At 36.7% G+C, this 13777-nt stretch overlaps 1 protein-coding gene across 3 annotated transcripts; it reads right to left on the bottom strand.

The window, feature by feature from the left end:
- Nucleotides 1–2948: 2948 nt before the first annotated feature.
- On the bottom strand, nucleotides 2949–12712 carry LOC141774259 (lysophosphatidylserine lipase ABHD12-like). 3 transcript variants are annotated; one of them, XM_074646780.1, is made up of 13 exons: nucleotides 12423–12706; nucleotides 9497–9600; nucleotides 9311–9416; nucleotides 9082–9201; nucleotides 8919–8982; nucleotides 8771–8816; nucleotides 8340–8469; nucleotides 5967–6004; nucleotides 5812–5891; nucleotides 5630–5712; nucleotides 4162–4240; nucleotides 3929–4050; nucleotides 2949–3814 (listed from the first exon to the last, which is right to left on the bottom strand). In XM_074646780.1, the coding sequence occupies exons 1-13, from the start codon at nucleotides 12515–12517 to the stop codon at nucleotides 3793–3795; spliced, it is 1089 nt and encodes a 362-aa protein (XP_074502881.1). In that variant the 5' UTR covers nucleotides 12518–12706; the 3' UTR covers nucleotides 2949–3792. The 3 variants fall into 3 exon arrangements, with proteins under 3 accessions (XP_074502881.1, XP_074502882.1, XP_074502883.1); XM_074646781.1 differs by having other exon boundaries at nucleotides 2951–3814; nucleotides 8919–8949; nucleotides 12423–12705; XM_074646782.1 differs by lacking the exon at nucleotides 2949–3814 and having other exon boundaries at nucleotides 3941–4050; nucleotides 4147–4240; nucleotides 12423–12712.
- Nucleotides 12713–13777: the final 1065 nt, after the last annotated feature.

A 13777-nucleotide genomic window follows, 5' to 3' on the forward strand; every position in this document is an offset into this window, starting at 1 on the left:
ACACTTTGCTATTGCACACTTTGCTATTGCACACTTTGCTATTGTATATAGTATGTTATTGCACACTTTGCTATTATAAAGTATATCATTGCACGCTTTGCTAATGTATATAGTATGTCATTGCACACTTTAGTATGTCGTTGCACACTTTGCTAATGTATATGGTAGCCTATGTCATTGCACACTTTAGTATGTCGTTGCACACTTTGCTATTGTATATAGTATGTCGTTGCACACTTTGCTATTGTATATAGTATGTCATTGCACACTTTGCTATTGTATATAGTATGTCATTGCACACTTTGCTATTGTATATAGTATGTCATTGCACACTTTGCTATTGTATATAGTATGTCATTGCACACTTTGCTATTGTATATAGTATGTCATTGCACACTTTGCTATTGTATATAGTATATCATTGCACACTTTGCTATTGTATATAGTATATCATTGCACACTTGGCTAATGTATATAGTATGTCACTGCACACTTGGCTAATGTATATAGTTGACATTGCACACTTTGTTAATGTATATAGTATGTCATTGCACACTTTGCTATTGTACATAGTATGCCATTGCACACTTTACTAATGTATATAGTATGTCGTTGGTCACTTTGCTATTGTATATAGTATGCCATTGCACACTTTGCTAATGTATATAGTATGTCATTGCACACTTTGCTAATGTATATAGTATGTCATTGCACACTTTGCTAATGTATATAGTATGTCAATGCACACTTTAGTATGTCGTTGCACACTTTGCTATTGTATATAGTATGTCGTTGCACACTTTGCTATTGTATATAGTATGTCGTTGCACACTTTGCTATTGTATATAGTATGTCATTGCACACTTTGCTATTGTATATAGTATGTCATTGCACACTTTGCTAATGTATATAGTATGTCATTGCACACTTTAGTATGTCGTTGCACACTTTGCTATTGTATATAGTATGTCGTTGCACACTTTGCTATTGTATATAGTATGTCGTTGCACACTTTGCTATTGTATATAGTATGTCATTGCACACTTTGCTATTGTATATAGTATGTCATTGCACACTTTGCTATTGTATATAGTATATCATTGCACACTTTGCTATTGTATATAGTATGTCATTGCACACTTTGCTATTGTATATAGTATATCATTGCACACTTGGCTAATGTATATAGTATGTCACTGCACACTTGGCTAATGTATATAGTTGACATTGCACACTTTGTTAATGTATATAGTATGTCATTGCACACTTTGCTATTGTACATAGTATGCCATTGCACACTTTACTAATGTATATAGTATGTCGTTGGTCACTTTGCTATTGTATATAGTATGCCATTGCACACTTTGCTAATGTATATAGTATGTCATTGCACACTTTGCTAATGTATATAGTATGTCATTGCACACTTTGCTAATGTATATGGTATGTAGTTGCACACTTGGCTAATGTATATAGTATGTCAATGCACACTTTGCTAATGTATATAGTATGTCTTTGCACACTTTGCCAATGTATATAGTATGTCTTTGCACACTTTGCTAATGTATATACAGTAGTATGTCATTGCACACTTTGCTAATGTACATAGGTGACATTGCACACTTTGCTAATGTATATAGTATGTCATTGCACACTTTGCTAATGTATATACAGTAGTATGTTATTGCACACTTTGCTAATGTACATAGGTGACATTGCACACTTTGCTAATGTATATAGTATGTCATTGCACACTTTGCTATAATGTATCATTGCACACTTTGCCAAGTATAATAAAATGGGCTATATATTTTTAAACAATGCTCCATGTACAGCAGGAGTTCAAAGGTACTTCAATGTTATTTTTCTTTCAGGATACCACTCTACAGATGTGGGACAATAGTGGTCAAACCTTGTCTTCAAAAGGAGACGAATAAAGCTCCCTTGACTATTCATCCATGCTCTTGCGATTTAAAAATGTAATTTAACATCTACAAAATTGTGATATAATTTATATAAAAATGATGTAATTCTAATGAGATCTGAACTTATCAAAGAATTTTTTTTATTTAACATCAGTATATGAATGTAGATGTGTATAAGTTAGGGCCGTCAAAGTAAACGCAATAATAACGCGTTAACGCAAATTTGTTTTAACGGCACAAATTTTTTAGCACATTAACGCAACTTGCGATTATTAGGTTGTAGTGGGCTCAGTTTTAAAGCTAGAGTGAAGACACTGGTATCATATGAAACTAGAAAACCTAAGGAATCCATTGTCGCGAAGAAGGATAAATAATGCTCCAAACTTACTCAAAATTTGGACCGGGAAAAACTGGCATGGCCATTTTCAAAGGGGTCCCTTGACCTCTGACTTCAAGATATGTGAATGAAAATGGGTTCTATGGGTACCCACGAGTCTCCCCTTTACAGACATGCCCACTTTATGATAATCACATGCAGTTTGGGGTCAAGTCATAGTCAAGTCAGCACGCTGACACACTGACAGCTGTTGTTGTCGGTTGGGCTTGAGTTTGCCATGTTATGATTTGAGCATATTTTTTATGCTAAATGCAGTACCTGTGAGGGTTTCTGGACAATATTTGTCATTGTTTTGTGTTGTTAATTGATTTTCAATTGTAAATATATACATACATTTAAATTAAGCAATCATATTTGCCCACTCCCATGTTGATAAGGGTATTAAAAACTTGACAAATCTCCCTTTAAGGTACACTTTGAACAGATAAAAATGTGCGATTAACTGCCCGTTGTGTTGTAAAACCATAAACCAGTATATTAAACATACTGTACAGTAGCTAACTAAGATGAAGTAAGCATTAAAGTGTCACTGACATTGAGAAACAGCAGCAAAGAAAACACAGCTTTGTGAATATTTAACATAATCAAGTACATTTTGAAGCACAGGACGTTTGCCATGCTGAGAGTGTAACTACTCTTTTAAGGTTTCTTCAGTCATAGAAGAACACTAGTGGTTGAACAGATTGTTCAAGGCAACTTTAAACAGTGCTACAGTGCATCTGAATTAACCCATCCAATTCATTGTGAATTCATGAGAGGTAAAGAGGAGTTACATAAACTCTGCAAGGTGGATATCTCCTCCAGAGTTCTTCCTAATGAGACCAATACATTAACGTGTGTTTTGACGGAACAAAAGTGCAAGACAGACAGACCAATGCTGCTTGACACAGAATCAAATTTATTAAAGTAAACTGTAATGACTTTTGATCTGAGATTCTTTAAACGTATCTGATTGCACTGCATATTCTGTGGTTAAACTGAGAGAATTTCAGAAATCCTGTTTCTTGTAAAACCACAGACATTTCCCAGCTGCTCTCCTTGTATCGTTCTGAAATGTCACTGACCCCGAGACATCTTAAACCTTGGATTACCAAACTCATTATTCAGTATTATAGATGAGCATTATCACCACACAACAATGCCCAGTAGAGGGCACCTACTCCAACAATAGCTCATCCAAATTGCATTTCCAATTGGAATTGCTATTTAATTCAGAATAAATCCCCCCAAAAATACGGGAGGGAAATCAGCACTTAACAAGTGAATCTTATCTTGATCACTTGTAACTGAAACTAATTTTAATATCAGTTTGCCTGAATAGATAATTGAAGTGAATCACTTATTTATGCAACATATAAGCAGCCGTAAAGACAAAGCAAAAAAAATGTAATCAAGTGTGTAATCAAATGAAGCCAGCGCTCTGCATCTGAAGTCTGGCGTAGTTTTTCTGCTTCAGTCGTCTTTCCAACATCACAACGACAGCACAAACTCCCTGCAGAGGAGACATGATGAGAAATAAAACAGATACATATTAAATAAAAGAGATATATATTTGTCGAGTCAGAATATAATCACTTTAGGCGTTATTAGTGAAATGTTTTCTCACTGTATGATGTTAGGCAGACGGTCGTCTCTATATAAGTCGTTGTGCAGATACCCCAGAAAACCTCCGAATGACACCATCTTGACTCGCTCTGCATTCTGGGCGCTCGCTGCTACCTCATACATCTGGAAGAGAAAAGCAAAGAAAGTTCCGTCTACCCAAAACAAAAAGTTATCCGAGAGAAAACACTTAATCAGTTACAGTTATAAGGAAAATACCACCTCAGTTTATAATACCTGCTGAGCAATCTGAAAGGGAACCAAGTGATCATCCTCTGAATGAAGGAAAAGGATTGGGCACGTCATTTTCTTCAAACTGCAGAATAACAAAAACACATATTGGGCCATTGCATTTTACTGATAATAACTGTTAACCACGGCTGCACAATTAATCAAAATTTTATTGAAATTGCAATATTTGTTAAAGGTGAAATGTGTGTCAAAATACCAATTTAAATTCAATATTGTGGTGCTGCAGAGATCTTCAGGCCTACACATCATATTTTACAGACTTAAGAAAACATCTTTGTTTGGTACACATCCCTACAAAAATCACACCGTGATCATTTTAATATGTTTTTCAATGAAAATGAGAATAATGATGTAAAGATGATCATACCCTCTAATATCACAAATCATATCGCAAAATCTGTCAAAATAGTCGAAATTAGGTATTTTTTCAAAATTGTGCAGCCCTACTGTTAACATGCTTATATTTGCATACTGGTTGCATTATTATATTCAAGTGACTAAATACAATAATAATAATACATTTATTTTATATAGCACTTCAAAAAGTACTCAAAGGCACTTTACATGGTAAAAACAGCAACAGAAAAATGGGGGAAAAAGAACCAAATGTATAACTGCCTGTACGAGAGTCTACATATTGGAAGGAAGGAAGGGCTCTTATTGTGAAAGAAACAGGAATGGTGCTTGTTGTTGTGGCGGATGAAGCATGTAGTGAACAAGGTTATAATAGTTTTAAATTTACAATTAGTTTTTATTTTATTTTATTTTTAGTTAGTTTTCAGAGTGCATGTGCTAGTTTTAGTTTAATTTTAGTTTATCAGAAAGGTTTAGTTTTAGTTTTTGTATATTTAGTTTTAGCTTGTTTTTGTTAAAACCAGCTATAATATTTCAGAAGTATGTAGCTACATATACATATAAAAAATACATGGTTGTAGGAATGACCATAATGGTTAATCTTCAGGATACTGTAGTGTCCGATGTGAAGTAATTGCTGCACAGCGTCATCTCCTGGAAGGTCAAGTCCGTTCAATTTCTGTGGTTGACGGAAATTCACGCTGTCTCCTTTTCTTGGTAGTAATATTAGAGCTAAAAAACTAAAACTGAAATTAATTTACGTTCATTTTTATTTTATTTTTATTAGTTTTAACCCAGGCAATATTGTTTTGTTTTATTTTTATCTTTTAAAGGATATACTTTTTATTTAGTTTCAGTTTACAAACAATATTTTTTACTTCTTATTTTTGGTTTTAGGTTCAGTTTTAGTTTACGATAATAACTCTGGTAGTGAACAATGGCCAGTGTCAATAAAGAAGCTGTGGATTAACTTCAGAATTTGTCTTCTTGTCGAGTAACAATACCAATATTAATAGCTGGTCAATGTTTTGATATTTTGCATTTTCTAATATTTAACTGTTGTGTATGAGCAGCATGTAAGCGTTTCAGGAAAACTTACTTTTCTTCAGTAGGAAACACAACCTTGCTTTCTGCCCACGGCTCTGGGAAAAAGTACCCCATGCCCGGAAACTTCCAGTAATACTTTAAACAGAAAGAAAATAAAACACCAAAAGGTTATGCGTAATGTAGCAGCAGCCACATGAAACCAAATATGAAAAGTGACAGGTTAGACGAGTTTACCCAGGTAAAAGGGTGATCTGATATCTGCTGTCGAGCAGTATTGAATGCACTCTCCAGCATCACACCGTCAAAACTCTCACCTGAAAACAAGAGGAAATAGTTATTATATTAAGATGTTGGAATTATTCTTATTTATATTTGGTAGCAATACCTACCTTGCTCAATCAGCTTTACTGCAGCGTTAGTGGACACTCTGCACAGAAGAGCAACATCCTCAGTTTGAATTAACAGTTTCCTCTTCAACTATTCCTGACGGGAACTGATTTCAATCAATTCTGTCATGAAAGTACCATGTCAATTAAATAAAAAAATGAAAAGTTAATTATTTTAATACCTGTACAGTAGGTGATTATTTCCCTATTTCTCCTACTTGCATTTTATAAAAAACGACTTTGCCTTGAATTTACAGTATATCTTATTATCAGACATGATTGCATTGAATATGATGAGATCTGTCTGCAGTTTGTATCAAGATAACGCAACGTATTTTTGATTTTCTGTGAATATCTGCTACTGTCATCCTCAGTTTAACACCAAGAAAGGACCCTCTTCTTATGGTGAGACACTACAGGTTTCATACACTTTGAGATTTTGCTTCCATAACATGTCTCCTTTCAGTGTAGTGGAGAGAAAACATCCTAAATACACATTTAGGTTTTTATTTTGCTACAATGTGTCTATTTGCTTCTCTAGATTTCTCCTTAATTCAACAAAAATTTGCATTAGATAATGCCTCATTTGCATATTTAAACACAACATTTTCTGTTTCATGGTGATATCTATTAGTTACAGTTTTATCCTATTCACTATTCTTTTAAACTGCATTTTTAAAATAGATTTTTAAAATTATGTATTTTTAAATAATGTACCTATTGACTGTTTTATGGTGTTTTTGTAAATCCCTTTTTAATTTTAACTATTTATTGATGGATTCATATTTCATTTGTAAATTATTTTTATAATTCTTCTTTTAATTGCCCACTAAAATGTGAAATAATGAATTACTTTGTAATTTGGTCCATGTATTCATTGATTAATGAATCAATCTGTAAACAAATTTATTAATGCCTATTTTTATTGTAAAATTAGTTATTAATCAATTTAATGCTTTATTACTATTTCCGAAACTCTTGTGGTCCTCCATAATTCACCTGTAGTGTCTTCAAAATGTAAGGAATTTTATCTTTTAAGGCCGGTTTCTCAAAATGATGTTTTTCTCAGTTTCTGAGCCAGAAATCTCCATTTCAGTAGCACTTACATACACCGAACTTTCAATTTACATTCTTGTCAATATTCTGAAGGTTTTTACAGAGGGGTTTGTTCATATATCATTCATAGCCTGATTTATAGAACGTTTTATTACTAAAAACATGGCGAAAATAGATTTTTTTATGGCTGTTGACAGTATTTTCAGATTTATGGAGTGATAAAAAGAGATTCCCTGTTTATACTTTTTGTGTTTTAGTGTGTGGAGCTCTCTTCTTCATCTGTTCAGCCATTACGGCCATCACACAGGTTGCTGCTGTATTATATCAATTAGACATGAATAGCAAGTGCCATTAAGGTGTAAATGCTGCAGGCTATTACATCAAATTTGAATGTTTCATATCTCAAAAGCATGCAAATGCACCTCCAAAACAGTTACTACTAGGGCCGTCAAAGTTAACGAGATAATAACGCGTTAACGCAAATTAGTTTTAATGCCACTAATTTCTTTCATGCATTAATGCAATCGAGCGGGCTCGTTTTAAAGCTAGAGTGAAGATACTGGCATCATATGAAACTACAAAACCTGAGGAATCCATTGGAACCAACCATGTCATACTAGCTTGTTGCAAAGGAGGTTAAATAACACTCTGCGCTACATTTTGGAGAGGAAAAACTGTCATGGCCATTTTCAAAGGGGTCCCTTGACCTCTGACCTCAAGATATGTTAATGAAAATGGGTTCTATGGGTACCCTCGAGTCTCCCCTTTACAGACATGCTCACTTTATGATAATCACATGCAGTTTGGGGCAAATCATAGTCAAGTCAGCACACTGACACACTGACAGCTGTTGTTGCCTGTTGGGCTGCAGTTTGCCATGTTATAATTTGAGCATATTTTGCTATGCTAAATTCATACAAATATCCCTTTCAGGTACAATTTGAACAGATAAAATGTGTGATTAATTTGTGATTAATCACAATTAATCATGGATAATCATGCGATTAATCACAAAGGAATATCTTAATTGATTGACAGCCCTAGTTTCTGTGTGTGGAGCTCTTTCCTTCATCTGATCAGCCATTAGGGCCATCACACAGGTTGCTGCTGTATTATATCAATTAGACATGCATAGCAAGTGCCATTAAGGTGTAAATGCTGCAGGCGATTACATAAAAGTATTAAGTTTCATATTTCAAAAGCATGCAATGCAATGCATATCCAAAACAGTTACTACAACAGTGACCTGCATCATTTTTTACTCGTGTAAGAGTGTCTCGACTTGAAAATTCTGTAGATTGGGAGTCTTTGCTTACTGACCCGGTGCCCAGAGAGTGTCCCCAGATGACGACCAGGCTGTTTCCACTGCGTGCTTTCACCCATTTGTACAAGTAGAGGGCATCAGTGGTTAGACCGGCTTCAGTCGGCTCCCCGATGGAATCTCCGAACCCTGCCAGAGTTTCAAAGACAGATCACAGAGATGCTCTTCACGGCCACCAGGTGGCAGCCACTCAGAGGAGAAACCTGCACTAGAAGCTGACCTTAAATTGAACTGCTGTCTTTTGACTGCCTTACAACAATCAACTCATCAAGCACAAGTCAAGCGCATTACTCCACAGTAAGCTTATGCCTGCAAATGATGTTAAATCAATGTGTGAAGGTTGTGTATTACAATCAATAAGAAGGCAAAGAAGCATAGAGATGGAAAATATGCTTAGAAGAAGAGCCATAAATCTTCATTTTTCACCAACCTCTGTAGTCAGGCACCAGCACGTGGTAACCCAATGCACTCAATACCTGTTGACACATAACGTGTATTTGTCATCAGAATGGATATTGAGACTTTCATATCTTTATTAGATATAAAAGATGAATATGTTTGTGCGGGTGATCACTCACTTTTGCCACTCCTACCCGATGAGTGGCCGCTCTGTTGGAAATGAATAACAGACAACACAAGTGTCTAAAAAAAACCAAACCCAAATACGTCTGGCTGTGTGGAGCTTTTACTCTCTGCTTCTTCGGGGAGCAAACTATAATACCAATGCATTATTTATCATACCGTGTGCCTGTGTTCCCATGAAGATATATGAAAATTGGACTCTCATCCCTTAAAGTGTTCTGGTACCACGCCAAGTCCTTCCCCTGTGCCTCTTTCCACTGACTTTCAGGGACAGTGTGCCTTGAACAGTTCAGAACAATACACTCGCTTAGAGACACAACCGATCAATGGATCATTAAAAAAGCTTATTTATATGCTAAAAAAAGGAAAAATTGTGGCTTATACTCACCACACGCCAAGGGAGATCCTTTCCTCTGGTGTTAGGTACATGTTGATGGTGTGATTAAGGGAGTGATCAGCAGGTCGGCTGAGGTCAACAAAGAACGGCACCCTGACTGCAAAACAAGGAAAGAAGTGAGTTGGACAACTTGAAGATTTACATTACTTCCCAAAGGCAGAGAAGGAATTCACTTACGTCTGTGAGTGTAAACAGCGTGCTGTATTAATTCTGGGAGTATTCTCAGCAAGATAGGCACCACAAAGAGGGCCAATAAGCCTCTTTTCAGCCACCATCTGGACCTGAGAACACACAGAGAAATAAAATGAATGTGACTACTGACCATCTGACCATTATCTTACATAACTTGTGTCCGTAAAGGCAGATGACCCCAACTGAGGAGACTAAGAGCACTATGCGTCACCATCTGTTAACTTAACAATAATTATTATTGATTATTGGTGGTTTTAAACCCCCTCTTCGGAGCCAAATCAGCTCATACTCCCACCAAATCATAGACTGTATATAAAGATGGACGACATGACGGTGAAGCCAAAAAATCTTGATAAATACATCTAGAAATAAATATATAAAAAAGTGGAGGGGGGACTGCTCACTACTGTAATGGAACATTTATGGGCTCCATCCTACTCTTTATTGAGGGGTTCTTGCAGAATATCAATATTTTTCAAGGTATTGTATTGGATTTAGAAATTCCAGTATCGTGACAGCACAGCGTTGGAGAAGCTTCACTCCCACCTCTCCTCTTCATCCACTTTACATTTGACTTCACCTGCAACTCTGCTTCATTTCAGCTGCAGAAGTTTTTGGATGACTCAGCAATTGAGAGGCGCTATAGAGGAGGTGGAAATCACGCATTGCTTTGCTTTGCTGATTCGAATCACAATTCAGTTCACAGTCGTAGCCGCTGACTGACTGACTGACTGACTGAGGATCGCTCACTGTTTCAGTGCCAGCAAGTGAACACCATTCAAACAGCAGCTGTACATGATGGGAATGTACACTCAAGCCTATTGGCATGTACAGAGCTGCTCCGCACATGTCCTACCAGTCTGTGGTTGCAGCATTAATATGGGAGAGAAGATCTGAATAATCTAATCAATAAGGCAGGCTGTCATTGGAGTCTGTCTTGACTCCCTGGAGGCAGCAGCAGAAAAGAGGATGCTATTCAGACTATTGGCAATTAATGGACAATACATCCCACCCCCTCCATTAACACTCTAATCAGCCAGAAGAGCCCTTTTAGTCCAAGAATGATTTCTCCACACCGCCTCAGGGAAACATATAGGAGGTCATTTATTTCAACAGCCATTAAAGTGCCGCCTCATCTGCGGCAGAGCTTTTACTATACTATAAGAAATCTTTGCTAGATGTCCAAAACCTCATACCAGATTTCACAACTGCAGTGTGATGCAATTCAGCCTTTGTTTTACAACCATTTTACAAGTAATTCATGTAACCGTTATCTTTTAAGTTTACTACCAAAACTCTATATATATATATATATATACTGGAAAAAGAAAGTTCGGAAACTTGTGTTTGGTGGATTATTTCTCTGTTGTTACAATGCTAATTGGCATTGTATTTTACATGTTTGGAAAGCCTGTTTATTTACCTTCACAATGATGTCCAACTTGTAAGGATCATGCATTTGTGGGATGAGCAGCACAGCTGATTATGTGGGGAGCGCCCACGAAAAATGTGCCAAAATGCTCGGTATCGGTAGACACCTAAAGCCCAGGTATTGCTATCGGTATCGGGACTGAAAAAGTTGGATCGACCCCATTGTCACTGATATCTGATCCAGCTATTTGAGTCAGTATCAGCCCTGGATATCAGTGCATCCCTAATATAAAGATCATAAAAGTCATGACTTATACTGAAGTTTATAGATATTTACAATCTATGACCATAAAGGTTCAAGTTCCATAACACTTCCTTATATAGTGTGAACTTACCTGACCATTTAGATGTCAATCTGTTTAACACATTTCCTACATATATTTTATGTATGTATTAATAAGTATTTACAGAATTTCAGATGCTTACAACAAAGTACAAATATTTTTCCATCCATCCATCCATCTTCAACCGCTTATCCGGGATCGGGTCGCGGGGGCAACAGCTCCAGCAGGGGACCCCAAACTTCCCTTTCCCGGGCCACATTAACCAGCTCTGACTGGGGGATCCCGAGGCGTTCCCAGGCCAGAGTAGAGATATAATCTCTCCATCTAGTCCTGGGTCTTCCCCGTGGTCTCCTCCCAGCTGGTCGTGCCTGGAACACCTCCCAAGGGAGGCGCCCAGGAGGCATCCTTGCTAGATGCCCGAACCACCTCAACTGGCTCCTTTCGACGCAAAGGAGCAAGGACTCTACTCCGAGTCCCTCACGGATGACTGAGCTTCTTACCCTATCTCTAAGGGAGACGCCAGCCACCCTCCTGAGGAAACCCATTTCGGCCGCTTGCACCCGCGACCTCGTTCTTTCGGTCATGACCCAACCCTCATGACCATAGGTGAGAGTAGGAACGAAGATTGAACGGTAGATCGAGAGCTTTGCCTTCCGGCTCAGCTCTCTTTTCGTCACAACGGTGCGGTAAAGCGAATGCAATACCGCCCCTGCTGCTCCGATTCCCCGACCAATCTCACGTTTCATCGTCCCCTCACTCGCGAACAAGACCCCGAGATACTTAAACTCCTTCACTTCACAAAATATTTTTGTTTTATATAATAAGGGTGCTTTGTATTTTGTTATTGCTGACTGCATGGTGCATTCTCTGCTACTGTCTATTGTCCTGCTAACCTTTAGAACAGGAAAAGTAATATTAGTATAATATAATAGATAAATATCAACTAAATCAGAAGCAAGTAGCCCACCTGGTAAATAACACTACTTACTTGCATGCAGGGTTAAATTTACAAACTTGTGGATTTTGATCACACTATAATAGAAATGCAATCTCCAAAATGTTAGTGGTGATGATACCAGATGCAGACACTTCCTTCACATGATAGCAACGCTTTAATGTAACAGTAGTAACATCAACAGAGACATTAACAGTAAAGGCTACTAATATACTGTAGTAAATGAAGCTATTTAACTCACTGTGTCCCCTCCTCATTCTGGACTCTGGCAGACCTCTGAACTCTGCTGGCTGCAGAGGATGAACCCTCCGGTCTGATGACCCTCCTCCTCGTCATTTAAACCTCAGTATTAATTCAGTAAATATGTTTATTCTGACCTCTAATCTCAGTTTTTCTTGGTCACTCGGGTTAACAGCTAACAAACACAAAGTTTGATCAAAGTGCAGTATAATCACTAGGAAGAGGAGGTACCAGGGATTGTTAAGGTCGCACTGCTCCACAAACTGTTTAGTTGATTACAAAGAAGCACAACTGTTAACCAGCCTTCACTGCGGTTCTAGAAGGTAACCCCCAGGCTGGAACTCTCGCGAGATGGTTGAGGCGGGTTAAAGTTCAGGATAAAGTGGGCGGTGAATCTCGCGAGAGTTTTGCACATATTCCCAGTTTTGGGGGTTACCTTCTAGACACGACCTTTTATTTCCTGTGTTTATCCAAAAAAGACTCTTTCAATGCAACTACAACAGATGTTTAATTATACAAATGACATTATAAAATTACATATGAAAGTATACGCCTCAATTACATTATTGTACTGTTGTAAATCTGCTGAATGAATACATTTTTATATTATATATATCATGTATTTTGCTAAATTCATGCATCTCAACTGTTGTTATATACATATATAAGAATATATGTATATATATATACTACAGAAACATACGTAAATACACATACATATATACAGTACATATATATAATTATATATATATAATAATAATATAATTATTATAAATAATAATAATTCTGTGTACAGTATACATATATATATATGTATACTGCATATACTGTATATATATCATGTATTTTGCTAGGTTCATGCAATCTCAACTGTTCTTATATAAGAATATATATTTGTAAATATATATATATATAAAAGAATATATGTATATATACAGTATATGTAAACTCACATACACATACATACATATATAAATACATATATATATATATATATATGATTAATACCGATTCAAAATTAGAAACTTCTCAGAAACAACCACTGTCAGAGTGCACGAGTCTGTGCACCACGAGGAAGAGATAGGTGACATATTAAAGTGAAAAAAAGTACACAAAGGGTTTGATGAGTATGAAAATTCTGTAAATCATACGTAGCTTACGGCCTATAAAATACCATATTAGGGAATTTCTTTTGGAAGAATGGTGTTCACACCTCCCATAGAGTTCCAGCGACTTGGAGAATCAATGCCAAGAAGGAGCGCTGACGCTGACCTGGAAGCTCACGGTATAGTCCAACACCTTGCTATGACACTTTATGTAGGCACTTTCTTTCATTTGTCATTCATCTAGTTTTTG

The sequence above is a fragment of the Sebastes fasciatus genome, chromosome 9 (assembly GCF_043250625.1).
Source record: "Sebastes fasciatus isolate fSebFas1 chromosome 9, fSebFas1.pri, whole genome shotgun sequence".
Taxonomy (NCBI): Eukaryota; Metazoa; Chordata; class Actinopteri; order Perciformes; family Sebastidae; genus Sebastes; species Sebastes fasciatus.